This window comes from Littorina saxatilis, linkage group LG6 (assembly GCF_037325665.1).
Source record: "Littorina saxatilis isolate snail1 linkage group LG6, US_GU_Lsax_2.0, whole genome shotgun sequence".
Taxonomy (NCBI): Eukaryota; Metazoa; Mollusca; class Gastropoda; order Littorinimorpha; family Littorinidae; genus Littorina; species Littorina saxatilis.
The window spans coordinates 30551461-30566198 of NC_090250.1; the positions used below are offsets into that span (position 1 = coordinate 30551461).

Below are 14738 nucleotides of genomic sequence, written 5' to 3' on the forward strand. Positions count from 1 at the left end.
TTCTCGGAAACTATCAAAGCGATCGGGCTCATATTTTGTTTAGTCGTGACCTCCAATGACCTCTACACTTTAACGATGGTTTCGTTGACCTTTGACCTTTTTCAAGGTCACAGGTCAGCGTCAAAGGAAAAATTAGACATTTTATATCTTTGACAAAGTTCATCGGATGTGATTGAAACTTTGTAGGATTATTCTTTACATCAAAGTATTTACATCTGTAGCCTTTTACGAACGTTATCAGAAAAACAAGGGAGATAACTAGCCTTTTCTGTTCGGCAACACACAACTTAACGTTGGGCTTTTCTCGGAAACTATAAAAGTGACCGGGCTCAAATTTTATGTGAACGTGACTCATTGTGTTGTGAATAGCAATTTCTTCCTGTCCATCTGATGCCTCATATAATATTCAGAACTGCGAAAGTGACTCGATCGAGCGTTTGCTCTTCTTGTTAAAGTTTTAAATTAATTCCCGTGTCGTGGGAGACTGTATAGGTGAGTGCGGGAGACTGTATAGGTGAGTGCATTACTCTATGTGGAAGACAATAGAGGGCTAAAGTGCAGATATATTTCTTCGATAGGATATAATACGAGGCAGTAAGTTTCTGAGAGAGAGAGAGACAGACAGAGAGACAGAGAGAGGGAGAGAGACATAAATGTTACATTCATGGCTCGCCTCTTTGTTTATTTTCCAGTGAAACTCGGGCATCAGAACACATCAGGCAGTTTCTTGAGCATGCCACAAACCTTGTGGAAGAGCACGTGGCAGATAAGACACAACAGTCAGTGTTGACAGAGCTGAGTCTTCTTGTAATCCACTGTATTGAGGTCAGTTTTACTTTTAAATCTGACTTTATTTTGCATATTGAGCAGACCCTGTCATGACAGTTTGTTAAGCGGGGAATTTGTTTGCATACAGTAAACCTCTTTTGGTATCCGTTGTCTCTCTATTTGTTCGAATGTGCACATTTTGAGAGTGGTTATATGACCACCAGTGAGCTGATCTCACATCATGGGCGCTGACACCTTAAAGTTGCTGAACCGGTTTTACATACTTACAATAACTTTTGTCCCTGGATTGGATTCAAAACGCGAATTTCTGTTCTATGGGTATCATGTTGTGCGCTCCACAAATCCATTCTGATGACAGTAGTTCATAGTAAATATTGCAGATTGCCAAAGCCCGGAGTATCGAAGGTCGACTGTAAATGCTTTGTTCCATAAAAATGAATTGGCTTCCAAAGACCCAAGCGCTTCAGTCTTGTTTGCTGCTGTGCATTCTGTCAAATGTGCATGTCATATCAAGCCCTGCATGATTAATCTGTGAAATAAAACAGATTAATTAAATTCAACCGTCTTCAATCCACACAGTATATATAGACACTTCTTGGAGATTAGTAGAAGTAAATTGGCAAACTGTGCACGACTGCTGCTTTTCTGTTGCTGTTTCTGTAACGGTTTCCACCACAACACCCACCTACAATTACCTTAATGTAATTATGTTCTCCATTACTGATTAGGTTAATGTTTATTTAAAGTTGAAAGTACAAGCAAATAGTAACAACTTGCTGACCTTGTCATCAACAGAGCCTTGAGTATGAAGCAGAAGCTAGCACGGATGAAGGAACGTCCAGCTTTGAAAACCAGTGCCTGCGTGTTAAGGACCAGCTGAACAGAATCCGCATCAAACTGGAATCCTCTCCTCTTGAGCTGTCCACTCTGATCGCCGTTGGTCAGCTTCGTCACGCTCTGAGCAGCTGTGCCAGTCTGCTGTACAAACACGTCGTAGAGCCTGCAGACTTCCAGGGTATCGACATGGTGCTTAAAGACCTGCTGATGGAGGCATTGGTCGTGTGTACCATGGGCCCCACTGACTGGCCGAGGTATGGTTCGCATTCATTCCTTATATCAGCTGTCTAGTTTGGTTTTACTTTGGAAAGGGAATGGAAAGGTAATTTCTTGGTTTGTGGAATCTGAATGTGAACCGAATGTGTTCGTCAATATTGTAAAGTCAAAATTTCATTTCGTTTTAATATATCAGCATAAATGTATGGTTTTGCGACCTGTTTTGTTTCTCCCTCTTTGGGAAAAAGACATTAGCTTTATATTTCAAGAAAATCCTTACATTCTGAAGACAAAAATGAAAAGAAAACACAAACTAGCATAGTGTATTTCAAGACTTGAAAAATGTGCTCCTCTGTCGGACAGCTCTCTGCGGCCTTAACGGGGACATGATTATGTACATGTGTTTTTGTATTGTTTTCCCCAGAAATTTCCTGGTGAAACAGCTGTGTCGTGATTTTGGCGTTCAGTCCTACAACATCCTCCTACAACGTGCTCAGGCACAGAGATGCTTGCAGTGGATTAAGCTTGAGAATGTACAGCAGGTGAGCCTCCTTTGTATTTGCATGTGTCTCTTTTTACAATCAGTCACGTTTTGACTGAATGTATTCCAGGAGACTAGGGACGATAGGGAGACAAGGGTGGGTGTATGTCTCTTTGTCTGCCTGTCTGTATGTGTGTGTGTGTGTGTGTGTGTGTAGGGCGATTCCCCCCAAAAAACAATACCAACACAAAAAAGCACTACTGGGCGGGTGATTATGAAACTTTGCATGTACATTTTTACAGATTATATCCCCAGACGATTTTTTCATTTGTTTTAGAAAAGTGTTCAATGGCGTCAAATTTTCCCGTTTGCAACAGTTGAGGCCGCACTTGTCACACGCATGTTTTTCCTCAACTTGATTGACATTTTTGTCACACAATCTGTAACTAGGTCCGCACCTCTGGATTGTATTTCAACCTGGTACCTTATACATTCATTTATGAAAATGAATGTCCATTCACAATTTTCCGATTGTTTAACTTGTTTACATATGAATTTGAATCACAAATGTGAAATTATCGTATTTCTTATAATGTTCTGTATTCGAAAGTATATAGGTTTGTTTCGTTTGATTGAAATTGTGCTTAAAATGAAGAAAACCATTAAATAGAAACTGCGCTTCAATTTTCGACTTTTAAAAAATACCAAGATCATGTGTGTTTCAGTCTGAGGAGGTGACAGACAGATACTTGGTGTGTGGACCTGAGTACCGCTCTGTCCGAGATGAAGTCATGCAGGAGATGAGGGGTCAACAGGGAGAGCTCATCATGCGTCTGAGTGTAAGCCAAGAGATGTTGTTATTTTAAAGTATACAATTGATGCTGTAATCATATTGAACGTATTCTTCAAATATATTTACAAGAAATTACTGTTATAGAATAGTTAGCATACATTTAAAAACGCAAATTACTGGTGCACCTGCTTCGACTTTGGGATATGGGGGGGGGGGGGGGCATGTAAGTACTGGACATTGAGGACGAATGAACAAGATTTCTAAATGCCGCTCAGCGCAAGGTTTTCAAAGATACTGCGGGCATAACCGAGGAAATATTGTTTTGTGATGTTTGTCATCGTCCAAAATTTATTTTGCATAGACAACCAGCCTAAGTCATTTGTACAAGACAAAATGTTGGTTCATCCTAGTCACATGTAAAGGTCACAACTGTTTGCTGGAGAAGATTTATCACTTCCGAAACTATCCACTGAGATTAAATTACAAATCAGTCAGTCAACTCAACAAGTTGTGATTTCAGAGTGTTTGATTTAAGGTCACAGTCTAGTGTCTGGGTTATTTTAGTTTGGATTAGACTTATAAAGGAGCGAGCAAGAAGAAGAAGACTGTTATGATGTTATTAGGTTAGATATGGCTTATTTTGTGTTTTTGACCAGCCATGTATCAATGGAGTCAGAATACGGATTTACTATGGTTATTAATATGTTGCTGTTTTTTCTATATTTTTGTCATTAGTTTTTTGTTTGTGGTTGAGTATGGGGCAAGTGGTGGTGGTGGTTGGGGGTTTCGTTATAGGGGTGGGGGGAGTGGGTGGGGTTGGTGATGAGGGCAAGTTTGTATTCGTGGAATATTCCTAGGATTCGATAAATAAAAATGGGATCAAGTTCAGGTCAATGAGCATAGGGAATCATTGTTTTCTTGAACATAATTTTACTGAGCTGGATCAGCAAATATTTTACTTTTGATTCATATTACATTTGACGAAAAGTGAATCTTATTCTCATGAGCATTCACTCTTCTTGTTTCAATTCAGGAGCTGAGGTGCAGTTCTGAGACAAAGCAATACCTTCTGCGGTTAGCTTTGCATCGTGAAGTTCAGATGGCTTTTCTCTCTTCGCCTGAGCGGACAAAAGTGAGAACAATGTTCAGGCCTTTGTTTGTATACCAAATCCGTTACAGTTTCATGCAGCCAACCATACCATTCAGCAACGGCTTTAATGGTTGCTATGTTCTAGAACTCCGATCATTAGACATTATAATCCAGCATTGTTATATTTGTTCAGATCAGTGACGTTTGTTATGTTTGTATGCATATTGCGCTATATGAGAAAGTATACTGAATAATTGTGCGCATTTCATTTGCAACCTTTCTACTGAGTTGTCTGATGAGTCTAATCAAATGTGTTGATTTCAAACTCTCTGATCATACGTATATTTTATATATCCTCTGTCACAAACAATGTCTTCTAAACTTAATAGACGAATGGTACCTGGTTTTTGAAGCTGTAATATTTATACTTTGTTTTGAATTCTTGGAGAAAGTATCTCTACCTGAAGTTGTCGAATTCAAGAATACTTTAAATTGTTGTAGAATCTTGATAATTATCTGGTGTGTGTATGTGTGTGTGTGTGTGTGTGTGTGTGTGTGTGTGGGTGTGTCGGTGTGTATGTGTGTGTCGGTGTGTGTCTGTGTCTGTGTTCTTCAGGCTGCTACCAAAGAGAAAGCTGTTGCCCTGGTTCAATCACGTCGAATTCACGTGGATGAGGTTTGTGTAAATGTATGCAAACACTCTCAAAATAAACAGGTTTTCAATATGCGATGATGTCAACTTTTATTTTCCTATATATTATGAACAATGTATTCTGCTTATTGACAAAGACTTGTCTAAATGATTAATTTTTTGGTTACTACAAAAAAATAATAGTTTGTAGGTGCGACTATTTTTCCAGTAAGAAAAAGAAATTTTGCTGCATATGCTCAATCAAAATTGTATGAAACTTACAATGTAAAGTTGGCCAAAAAATTATTGCAACAAATTTCAAACCCAAAGTAAAGCATTAATTCCTGTGTCATTTAATTAAAACTGTATATGCCAAAGAAGGCCGTTCACTTAACCTTCAGGATCACCTTTTGGATTAAATATTTCTTTTACAGGGATCACTTGACTGCCGCTCAAGTAAGGGTACCCTCAAAATCGACCAGACAAAAACGGAAGAGCCGAATGAAAAATCGACAAAAAATCACAATAGGCACAACTTTGCAACTTTGACATACGAGAAGAAAGTCAAACCAATTATCTACCCTGAACAGATTATTTTGTTTTGCTACCTTGTGTATTTCGCGTGCTATGCTATTCCTACTGATGCAGGTGTCGATCGCAAGAGCGGTCAAAAACGGAACGTTTTACGTCAATTTGTATGGGTATCATGTCAAAAAGCGCTACATTTTAGCAATGACTTAGTGGATTGCTTTGAAACTTTCAGAATATTTTACCAACATACTAGAGATACTTCGTGCGAAAGTTTGGATCGTTACGGTTATTTATCCAGATGTGACGCAATGTTTCAGAAAATGTTGTTAAACTTGTCATAGGATTGTTCACTTGTGTCCAAAAAAATTATGACTTTGCATATCTACAGATAAATGATTGATACAGATTCTCTCTAAGTTTCATTTGCGTGTAGCTGCTAGCGTTAATTTGCTAGTCATGCAAACACATGAGGAAAAAATGGAACGTTCGCGCTTACAGCTGTTATCGCTGCGTGCCTCTTAAAACATGCTACGGTCACGCTTGGCTGGGCATCGCTGTGGCACCAGAATCATCGCTTAAATATGTAGCGTGTTTGCGTCAGTGCTTACACGCACATAAGACTTTAGCATTGTGTGTATCAATCATTTTTTCTAAAGACATGCAAAGTCATACATTTTGTTAACCCAAGGGAACAATCCTATGACGAGATTAAAAACTTCTTTCGAAAAATTGCATAACATTGTAACAAACACCTGTAACAATCCATCATTTCGCTCGAAGTATCTCTAGTATGTTGGTAAAATAGTCTACAAGTTTCAAAGCAATCCACTAAGTCATTGCTAAAGTGCAAACTTTTTTGTAATGATACCCCTAAAAAATGACGCAAAAAGTCCCGTGTTTGACCGCTCTTGCGATCGACACAGCACGCGAAATACGCAAGGTAGCAAAACAAAACAATCTGTTCAGGGTAGATAATTGGTTTGACTTTCTTCTCGTATGTCAAAGTTGCAAAGTTTTGCCTATTGTGATTTTTTTGTCGATTTTTCATTCGGCTCTTCCGTTTTTGTCTGGTCGATTTTGAGGGTACCCTTACTTGAGCGGCGGTCACGTGATCCCTGTAAAAGAAATATTTAATCCAAATGGTGATCCTGAAGGTTAAGTGAACGGCCTTCTCTGTCATATAAAGTGTTAATAAAATGACACGGGGATTAATGCTTTAATTTGGGTTTGAAATTTGTTGCAATAATTTTTTGGCCAAGTTTAGAAAGATAGATAACTTAGTATTTGGTCTCAGGTTCGGCAGTCATATTCTTGTGTCAAACGCTGAGTTTGGAAAAAACAGTTTGCAGATGTGTTTTATTTTTGTGATTTACGATTTCAGTCGTTTGCACTGCGAGTGGTGAATAACACATTGGGTATCCCCCAGTCAGCGCTGTGTGTGAAGGAGGGTCAGGGTATGGCCGAGCAGAGCATGGTGTGTGTTCTCACTCACCTCTGGGTGGCACTGCAGACACAGTCACACCATCGTGACCTTCTGGCCCCACTGGCAGCTCTCATTGATCATCCTGAACAGATGCAGGTATGTGTAACGATAGCTTTCGTGTTCTGTGTGTTGTGGGCATTGGTGTTCGTGAGTCCTTGCGTAAAGCACACAAAAGGCACAGCAGGTTCAAATGACAGTTAGTTTATTCCGTTCTGCGAAACATTGCTTTTTACTTCTGAGTTTTTGTGACTCTCTAGTGACATGTCATTCATGCGTCTCAATCTTTCATTTTCCTGGAGTTTTGTGTTTGTTTTTTCAGCCGGTGTGTTCACTGATTCGCATGTGGGTCGGAGTTGCATTCTGTTGCGCCTGTATTCACGACCGTCTTCTATGCGAAGTTTATATGACCTAACATCAACTTGATGTTCGACCTTTGCTTTCACCCACTTTTGGCCTAGTTTGACTCTGACTGTTTGTCCAGGCTTGATTGTTTCTAATTCAGCTGTACCTCTGTTGTAGTACTTTGCTTGTTTTTCTTTGCGGTTGATGAGTTTTTGCTGAACCTCACGACATGTTTGTGGTTTAAGCAATGTTCTTGCTGTTGGAACTCTCGTTCTAGTTCTGCGACTGAACAATCTTTGGTTAGGAGACGTTTCCATGGTTTCTGATGGAGTGTTCCTGAGCTCTAGCAAAGCTAAATATGGGTCTGACTTGCTCTCTAGTGTTTTCTTCATCAGTGTTTTTGCTTGCTTGACTGCATTCTCGGCTTTCCCATTTGATTGTGGGTAGTATGGTGAGCTTGTAATGTGTTCCAATTCCCATGCTTCTGCGAAGTCATGAAACTTTTGTGAACTGAACGGTGGCCCGTTGTCTGTGATCATGCGCTCCGGAATGCCATGTCTTGCCAAATGCGACTTGAGTTTGTAGATGACTTCTTCCGCTGTTTTGTTTTCTAGCCTGTCTATCTCAAAGAAGTCTGAATAGTAGTCAACCAGGACCACATATGGCTTGCCGTTGAAGTCCATCAGGTCGCATCCTACCGTTTCCCAAGGTCGTTCTGGAATCGGGTGTGTGATCAGTGGCTCTTTTGTCTGGTTTCGTTGGAACGTTTGACACGTTGCACACTGACGCACCAGGTTCTCCATGTCGGTGTTGAGTCCTGGCCAGTATACCACTTCCCTGGCTCTTCTCATACAGCCTTGGATTCCTGTATGTGCTTGATGGAGTAGCTGGAGGATCTTCTCCCGCTTCTTCTCTGGCACCACTATCCTCTCTCCCTTGAAGATGAGTCCATTCTGTGCGGACAGCTCTTCCCTGAATGGAAAATATGCCTGAAGGTTGAGTGGTACATTTTGGCGTTCTTCTGGCCATCCCGACTGTATCAGGTTTATCAGCGTTGCCATATCTGGGTCTTCTTTTGTCGCTGATTGCAGTTCTATCATCCGGCTTTCTGACACTGCAATGTGAACTGCCATGTCGATGCTTTCGACCTCTCTTTCAAACTCCGTCTAAAAGATTTCTTCTCTGTCTGTGCTTCCTCTAGCTTCCTTGTGACCCTGCTTTCACGGCTCTGCTAAGTGTGTCTGCAAGATACATCTCTGTACCCTTCTTGTACACTAGACTGTACTGATACTTCTGTGTTCTCAGTAGCATCCTCTGCAATCTCTTTGGTGCTGATAGAAGGCTCTTCTTGTGTATTGGAATGAGCGGTTTGTGGTCTGTCTCGACCTCAATTTGTCGTCCATACACGTATCTCTCGAAGCGTTCCAGTCCAAAGACAATCGCTAGCATTTCTTTCTCAATTTGAGCGTAGTTGCGCACAGTTTCTGTCAATGCTCTTGAGGCGTATTGGACTGGTTGTCCATCTGCAAGGAGACAAGCTCCTAGTCCAAACTCAGATGCGTCACACTGGAGTGTGATTTCTGCCTTCTGATCGAAGAATCGTAGCACTGGTGGTTCTGACAGCACTTTCTTGATCTCTTCGAGCGCTCTCCCATGGACGTCGTTGTCCCATCTGAAGTTGTTCTTCTTTTTCACCAGTTCTCTCAATGGTGTAGCGATTTCTGACAGGTTGGGGCAGAACTTCTGCAGGTAACCCACCATTCCTAGTAGGCGCTGGACTCCTGCTCTGTCTTCTGGAGGCTGAATCTGTTTGACTGCATCAATTTTCTTTGGGTCCGCTTTGAGACCTTCTCTTGAAATGATGTGTCCCAGATATGTCAGTTCCTTCTTCTTGTACTCGACCTTCTCGCGGTTGAGTTTCACCCCTTTCTCCCTGCATCGCAGAAGAAATCTTCTCACGTTTTCATCATGGTTGGCTGACGCAGTTTCATCTGTTTCACCTTTCCCCCAAATGATGAAATCATCATGGACCGCAAAGACACCCGGCAGGCCTTTGACTGCATCGTCGATCCTCCGTTGGAATTCTTCTGGACTTACTGAGACACCAAACGGCATACGTTTCCAGCGAAACTTACCAAATGGAGTTTCAAATGTGGTCAGCATAGAGCTCTCTTCATCCATGACGACATGCCAAAACCCATTTTTAGCATCCATGTGGGAGAAGTATCGTGCTCCGACCATGTCTTCCAACGCATCGTCGATGGTTTTCATCGGGTAGTGGTTACGCTTCAGTGATTTATTCAGCGGTTTGGGGTCAATGCATAACCTTGGCTTGCCATTGGGCTTCATAGTCACAACCAGACTGTTGACCCAATCTGTTAGGACGTTCACCGGTGTAACAACTCCTAGCTCTTGGAGCCTCTCAAGTTCTCCTTTGACCTTCTCCTTCACTGGACTTGGCCATTTTCTGCACAGTAACTTGACTGGATGGACTGTCGGGTCTACTACTAGATGCAAATCTCCTTCAAGTCGACCTAGTTCCCCTTCAAAAACATCCTTGAACTCTGACATGACTGTTTTCTGATTGTCTGTGATGACTGCGATGTTCTCTTTGTTGACCGTGACCAACCCCATGTGTTGTATTGCCCTACAATCCAGGATAGACTTGACCTTTCCCTCTACAACAATAAATCTGACTTTGTAGTGACTATTGTTTTTGGGGTTTTCGACTGACAGAATCCTTTCCCCTAGAGGCTTCACAACCGACTTGTCATACATCAGCAGTCTTTTGTCACTCTTCTGTAGGTCTGTCAGCTTACTGTCTCCTGTCACTGTCTTGTCTGTGTCAACTGAAAAACTGTTGATTGTCGCGCCACTGTCAAGTTGGAAAATCACATTTGTCTTGTCTTGTCCAACTAACATTTTGGCATGCACTGACTTTTCTGACTTGTCATCACCATCAACATGAAACACAACATCACTATTCTGATCATCATCATCTACCAGCAAAACATCATCAGAGTATTCATCTTTCTTTCCTGCAATAGAAACACCATTCACATGCAAAACAAGATCATCATCATCAAAGTCATCATCTTCATCGCACACTTCATGTACTGTTTTTCTTTCTTTCAGTTTGCACATCACCGCGAAGTGATTTTTCTTTCCACACTTCTTGCACTGCTGACCATAGGCTGGACAACAAAAAAAAAAGTTCTTTGCCTTTCTTGTGACTTCGCGCACAATAGGAACACTGTTTACCTTTATGAGAGTCCTCGTTCCCACCTTTCTTGTAGGTTGACTCTGCCGTTCTTCTCATCTTGCCCTTGGTCTTCAGGTGATGAATCTCCTCTGCCGCCATAGACTTCGACTGCTGTGCAGATACTTCATGTACCCGGCACAAGTCAATGCACGTTTTCAGCGTCAACCCCTTCTCCTGAAGAAGTTTGGTACGCACAGCGTCGTCTGCAATCCCCGCGACAATTCGATCACGAAGCATACGATCTCGAAATTGTTCAAAGTTGCACGAACCTGCCAGTTGTCGTAGTGCACCAACGTAGGCGTCGATAGATTCTCCCTTCTCCTGCTTCCTCTGATGGAACTTGTAAGTTTCGTAGGCCTCGCACGTTTCTCCAACGCAGTAGGCAGTGAACTTATTCAGCACACTGTCAATTTTCTTCTCTTGGCCCGCTTCAAACTGGGACCCGTCGAGCACGTCTAGCGCTCCTTCCCCCAAGCATGAAGTAAATACTGCGGTACGGTACTCGTCTTCTTGAGTTTTCAATCTCGACGCAGTTTCGTAGGTGTCCCATGTTCGACGAAACTCTTCCATGCCCCTTCCAGGTTCGGCACGTTGATTTCGAACTTCGTTGGCAACGGAATTCTTGCTGTCACTTGCCTTTCATTTCTTTGCTGCGCTTCTTCTGCCATTCTTTACCACTTCTGACACCATGTAACGATAGCTAGCTTTCGTGTTCTGTGTGTTGTGGGCATTGGTGTTCGTGAGTCCTTGCGTAAAGCACACAAAAGGCACAGCAGGTTCAAATGACAGTTAGTTTATTCCGCCATAGATCAGGGGGGCAGGGCCCATACGCATGCGCGATCATGACGTACATTCATGACGTCATATTCATGCGCGTGTACATAGTCTCGGCCATGTGCTCGCAGGCACAGTAATGCATACTCTCGGAACAGTATGTAGTGTTGTTCATTCAACGCAAATTGGACTAAACTTATATATTCATAAGCAAGTCCAGCACTGTTTTATTTGCTGTGAGATCTTCTCTGAAAGAGAACTGCTTCAATTTTGTGTGTGATTACAACCCCTATATTCGGGGGTGTATATAAGGTTTCACCATGTTTGTTTGTTTGTCTGTCTGTCTGTCTGTTTGTTTGTCCGCACTAAGAGATCTGGTGTTTTGGGATTGATTGAGCTGAAATGTAATGTGTAGCTTGGAAACTCAAAACAGAAAAGAACAACTTTGACTAGCTTTGACTGGCTGACCTACTGAGAACAACCGTCGCGTCGCAGTGCTGTGAGGCCCGGAACTCGTATTTTGAAATTTGGTTTACAACATGGCTCCCTGTTCATGACTTTTCTTTTAATTTTGCACAAACAAAATGATGACCAAAAAAAGGTATATTTGATTGACCGACTTTTTGTTGTTGAGGATGATAAAGACAAAACAGAATGCGACACGCTCCCCTCAGACCGACAAAAAAGCTAGCCTGTCAACAACTTCCATCAAACGCCTTACATTATCATATCAGTTTCAATCTGACCTTCACTTTGTTGTTTTTGAAAAATGCGGTGTTGGCTCTGTGTGCGTTTCTCAATCAAATGTCTTTTGAAGATTAAATAACTGATTTTTGCTTCGAGTTGTTCAGCAATGATTTGCATTGGTACTAAATAATTATGACCAGCAAAATGTTTCACACTATGTCCAAAGTCGATCCGCCTGTAGTCAAAAACGATAAAGTTGAACTTTTAATGTGACAAAAAGTTATAGCTGATGCCTTAAAATGGCTTTTTAATGAATCGTTTTTGTGAACAGTTTCGAAGTCTTGGAAACTCCACTCACAACGATCGAGTTTTGAGTCACAAAAAGGTAGTCTTGTGGGAAAAAGTGTAAACTTTTTTCTTGTGGAATTTAGTAATTCAAATTGAAAGATTACTATTTAGATTTTGAAAGAAGACAAATAAAGAACGTTAATGATGATTAGATATAGAGGAAGCAATACATTTTCTAATACCTGACTCATAATATTGATATCTGGTATTTTATCATTGTGTGTAAGAATATTCAAGGAAGCAACAATACAAAACGAAAAGTGATATTTCACAATTCGCAGTCTCTCAGAGGCTGACGACACAAATTAAAAAAAAAAGTTTTTGATAAATAAAGTACTCGCGCTTGATTACAGACGAAGACTTTCAAAAATGATTTTCAATATTCTTGTTTTGCAGAACTCTTTCCTGCCAACCATGCCACAGGACAATGTGGACGAAATTCTCCGGGCATTGGAAATTGATCACTCAAAAACAATGGATGATTACAACGCTGGTCATGAAATACCAAAACTTTGGCGTAAGCATCCATCTGTGGAAAACTATTATGATTATCATGTTCAAGACAGGGCACAGTCAGAAAACAAAAGCCCTTTCTTTGTGCAGATGGAATTTATTATGAGATATATTGTACAGTGCAGCATTGTTTTATCGAACAAATATATATCAGTATGTATGGTAATGCAGGCAGTTTAAGCGGTAGAAAGGTTTATGTGGTGATCTTCTTTATATGATTCAGAAAAGGAAAAGGTCGATGTTGGCATAATACTTTTAAATTAAAGATTGCTGAACAAAATGTTGTCTTGAAAATTCTTCTTCTCCTTCTTCAGCGTTCGACGATGGTCTTGACAATAAATTCAGTTTGACCCAAATAAAATGCATTTTTTTCTGTGTTAGTTTTTCGACTTGTCATGGACCATATCGTTTGAAAAAAACAAAAACAAATGCAAGCACCTAAAACAGGAGATAACATAAACAATAATATTCGGTCATCGGTTGAGCCTGTTAAATTGTTCATTGTTTTGTTACCCATCCACAGAATGCGCAAATGGACACCGATACGTCATTGGAGATGTAAGTTTAATTTTCTCTCTCATTTGAATGGGTTTTTTTCAGTTTGGCGTAGTTTCCTATAGAATATTGTTAATTAATAAAGCTTAGTTTATCGTGTTTATTTCCCATTGAATCCATATAAGTTATCTCCGAGTTATTGTAAACTTTTTAATTTAAACTCTTTCTATGACCTCATTACAGATTAAGCTCTTTTTGTGTAGAAATATACTTGAAAAGCACACAAAGCAGCTTATTCATACTCACCAGAACCTTGTGTCTGTTGTGACGATATATTTGCGGTTAAAGTAACATAATGATGTAGTGCAATGCAAATGTGGTGATACAGCGGAGTACAGTTGTAGTACTACCAGAACATTTCTTCCAGTTAAACCACCGAAATTGGTGCATGTCTCAAATCTGTACGCATACGGTTAACATTATCAAGTGTCATTCGAACTTTCATTTTGATAACTCCAGTGTGGAAATCCAAATGCTCGTGGCCGCTGTCCAGAATGTCAGATCGACATTGGAGGAGCACGCTATCACGTGGCTGCTGAAGGGAATCTGCTTGCCCGGTAGGTTTTGCGTACTTAAGTTGTTTTTTGCGTTTTAATTGCCTCCTTTTGCTTTGGCTACACTGGTGTATTCGTGTATTTTGGTTGGAGCAGAGGTTCTATAAGCTATGCGAGTTCTGGCCTGCTATGTTGTAAATGTTTCTTTGAACGTATTGTTGCTGAGAAGCGACTGCAACCGATAAACAAATTACTTTTTTTGTAATTTTGGTTGATTGTCGTCAATAGTGACATCCATGTGTGACGGCTTTGCGTAAGAAGATTGAATTTATTTGGCATAAAAAGTTCATTTGGCCAAGCGCACATTTCCTGCACTGCGTTTAGAGGAGCGTGGAAGAGTTTACTCGTATAACTAATGACTTGCAGTAATAGTAGTAAAGTCAGTGCTCTATTCCAGAGGAACGCGGAAGGGTTCGAAAAGATTTCTCCTATAACTATTGACTTATTGTAATAATAGCAATAACTTTGATTTTCATTGGTGTCTTTAGAAAGTGCTTTAACATGGGAGCGTTCTGATCACGAGTTATTAGAAAATTGTGGGTGTATGCTCAGGGTGGCAGACCAAACGCAACCTGGTCACACACTGGGAGCTGTAGAAAGCAGAAGCTTAGAGGCATTACCAGAGAGAGGGATGTCTGCCGCAGCCTGCGCTGTCCTGCGCTTCCTCACCCATGCTACACTCTACATTTCTGCGGGTCAGCTGGGACAGGTAAAATACCAGAAGGCAGCTGATTGTATACACGTGAAAAAGTGTTCGTGTGTGCTAGTGTTAGTGTGTGTGTGTGTGTGTGTGTGTGTGTGTGTGTGTCAGCGATAGGGAGAGAGGTGGTTGTTCTACTCTAACCTTCGGAT

General features: G+C 41.0%; 1 protein-coding gene across 1 annotated transcript in view; it reads left to right on the top strand.

The window, feature by feature from the left end:
- LOC138968972 (E3 ubiquitin-protein ligase rnf213-alpha-like) overlaps nucleotides 1-14738 on the top strand; it is a 158840-nt gene that overhangs the window by 129983 nt on the left and 14119 nt on the right. The window contains exons 59-69 of the mRNA XM_070341658.1: nucleotides 693-825; nucleotides 1585-1880; nucleotides 2267-2384; nucleotides 3049-3162; nucleotides 4150-4248; nucleotides 4823-4882; nucleotides 6750-6947; nucleotides 12661-12781; nucleotides 13301-13335; nucleotides 13792-13889; nucleotides 14439-14595. Coding sequence (XP_070197759.1) covers nucleotides 693-825; nucleotides 1585-1880; nucleotides 2267-2384; nucleotides 3049-3162; nucleotides 4150-4248; nucleotides 4823-4882; nucleotides 6750-6947; nucleotides 12661-12781; nucleotides 13301-13335; nucleotides 13792-13889; nucleotides 14439-14595 — 1429 coding nt within the window. The remainder of the gene's footprint in view (nucleotides 1-692; nucleotides 826-1584; nucleotides 1881-2266; nucleotides 2385-3048; nucleotides 3163-4149; nucleotides 4249-4822; nucleotides 4883-6749; nucleotides 6948-12660; nucleotides 12782-13300; nucleotides 13336-13791; nucleotides 13890-14438; nucleotides 14596-14738) is intronic.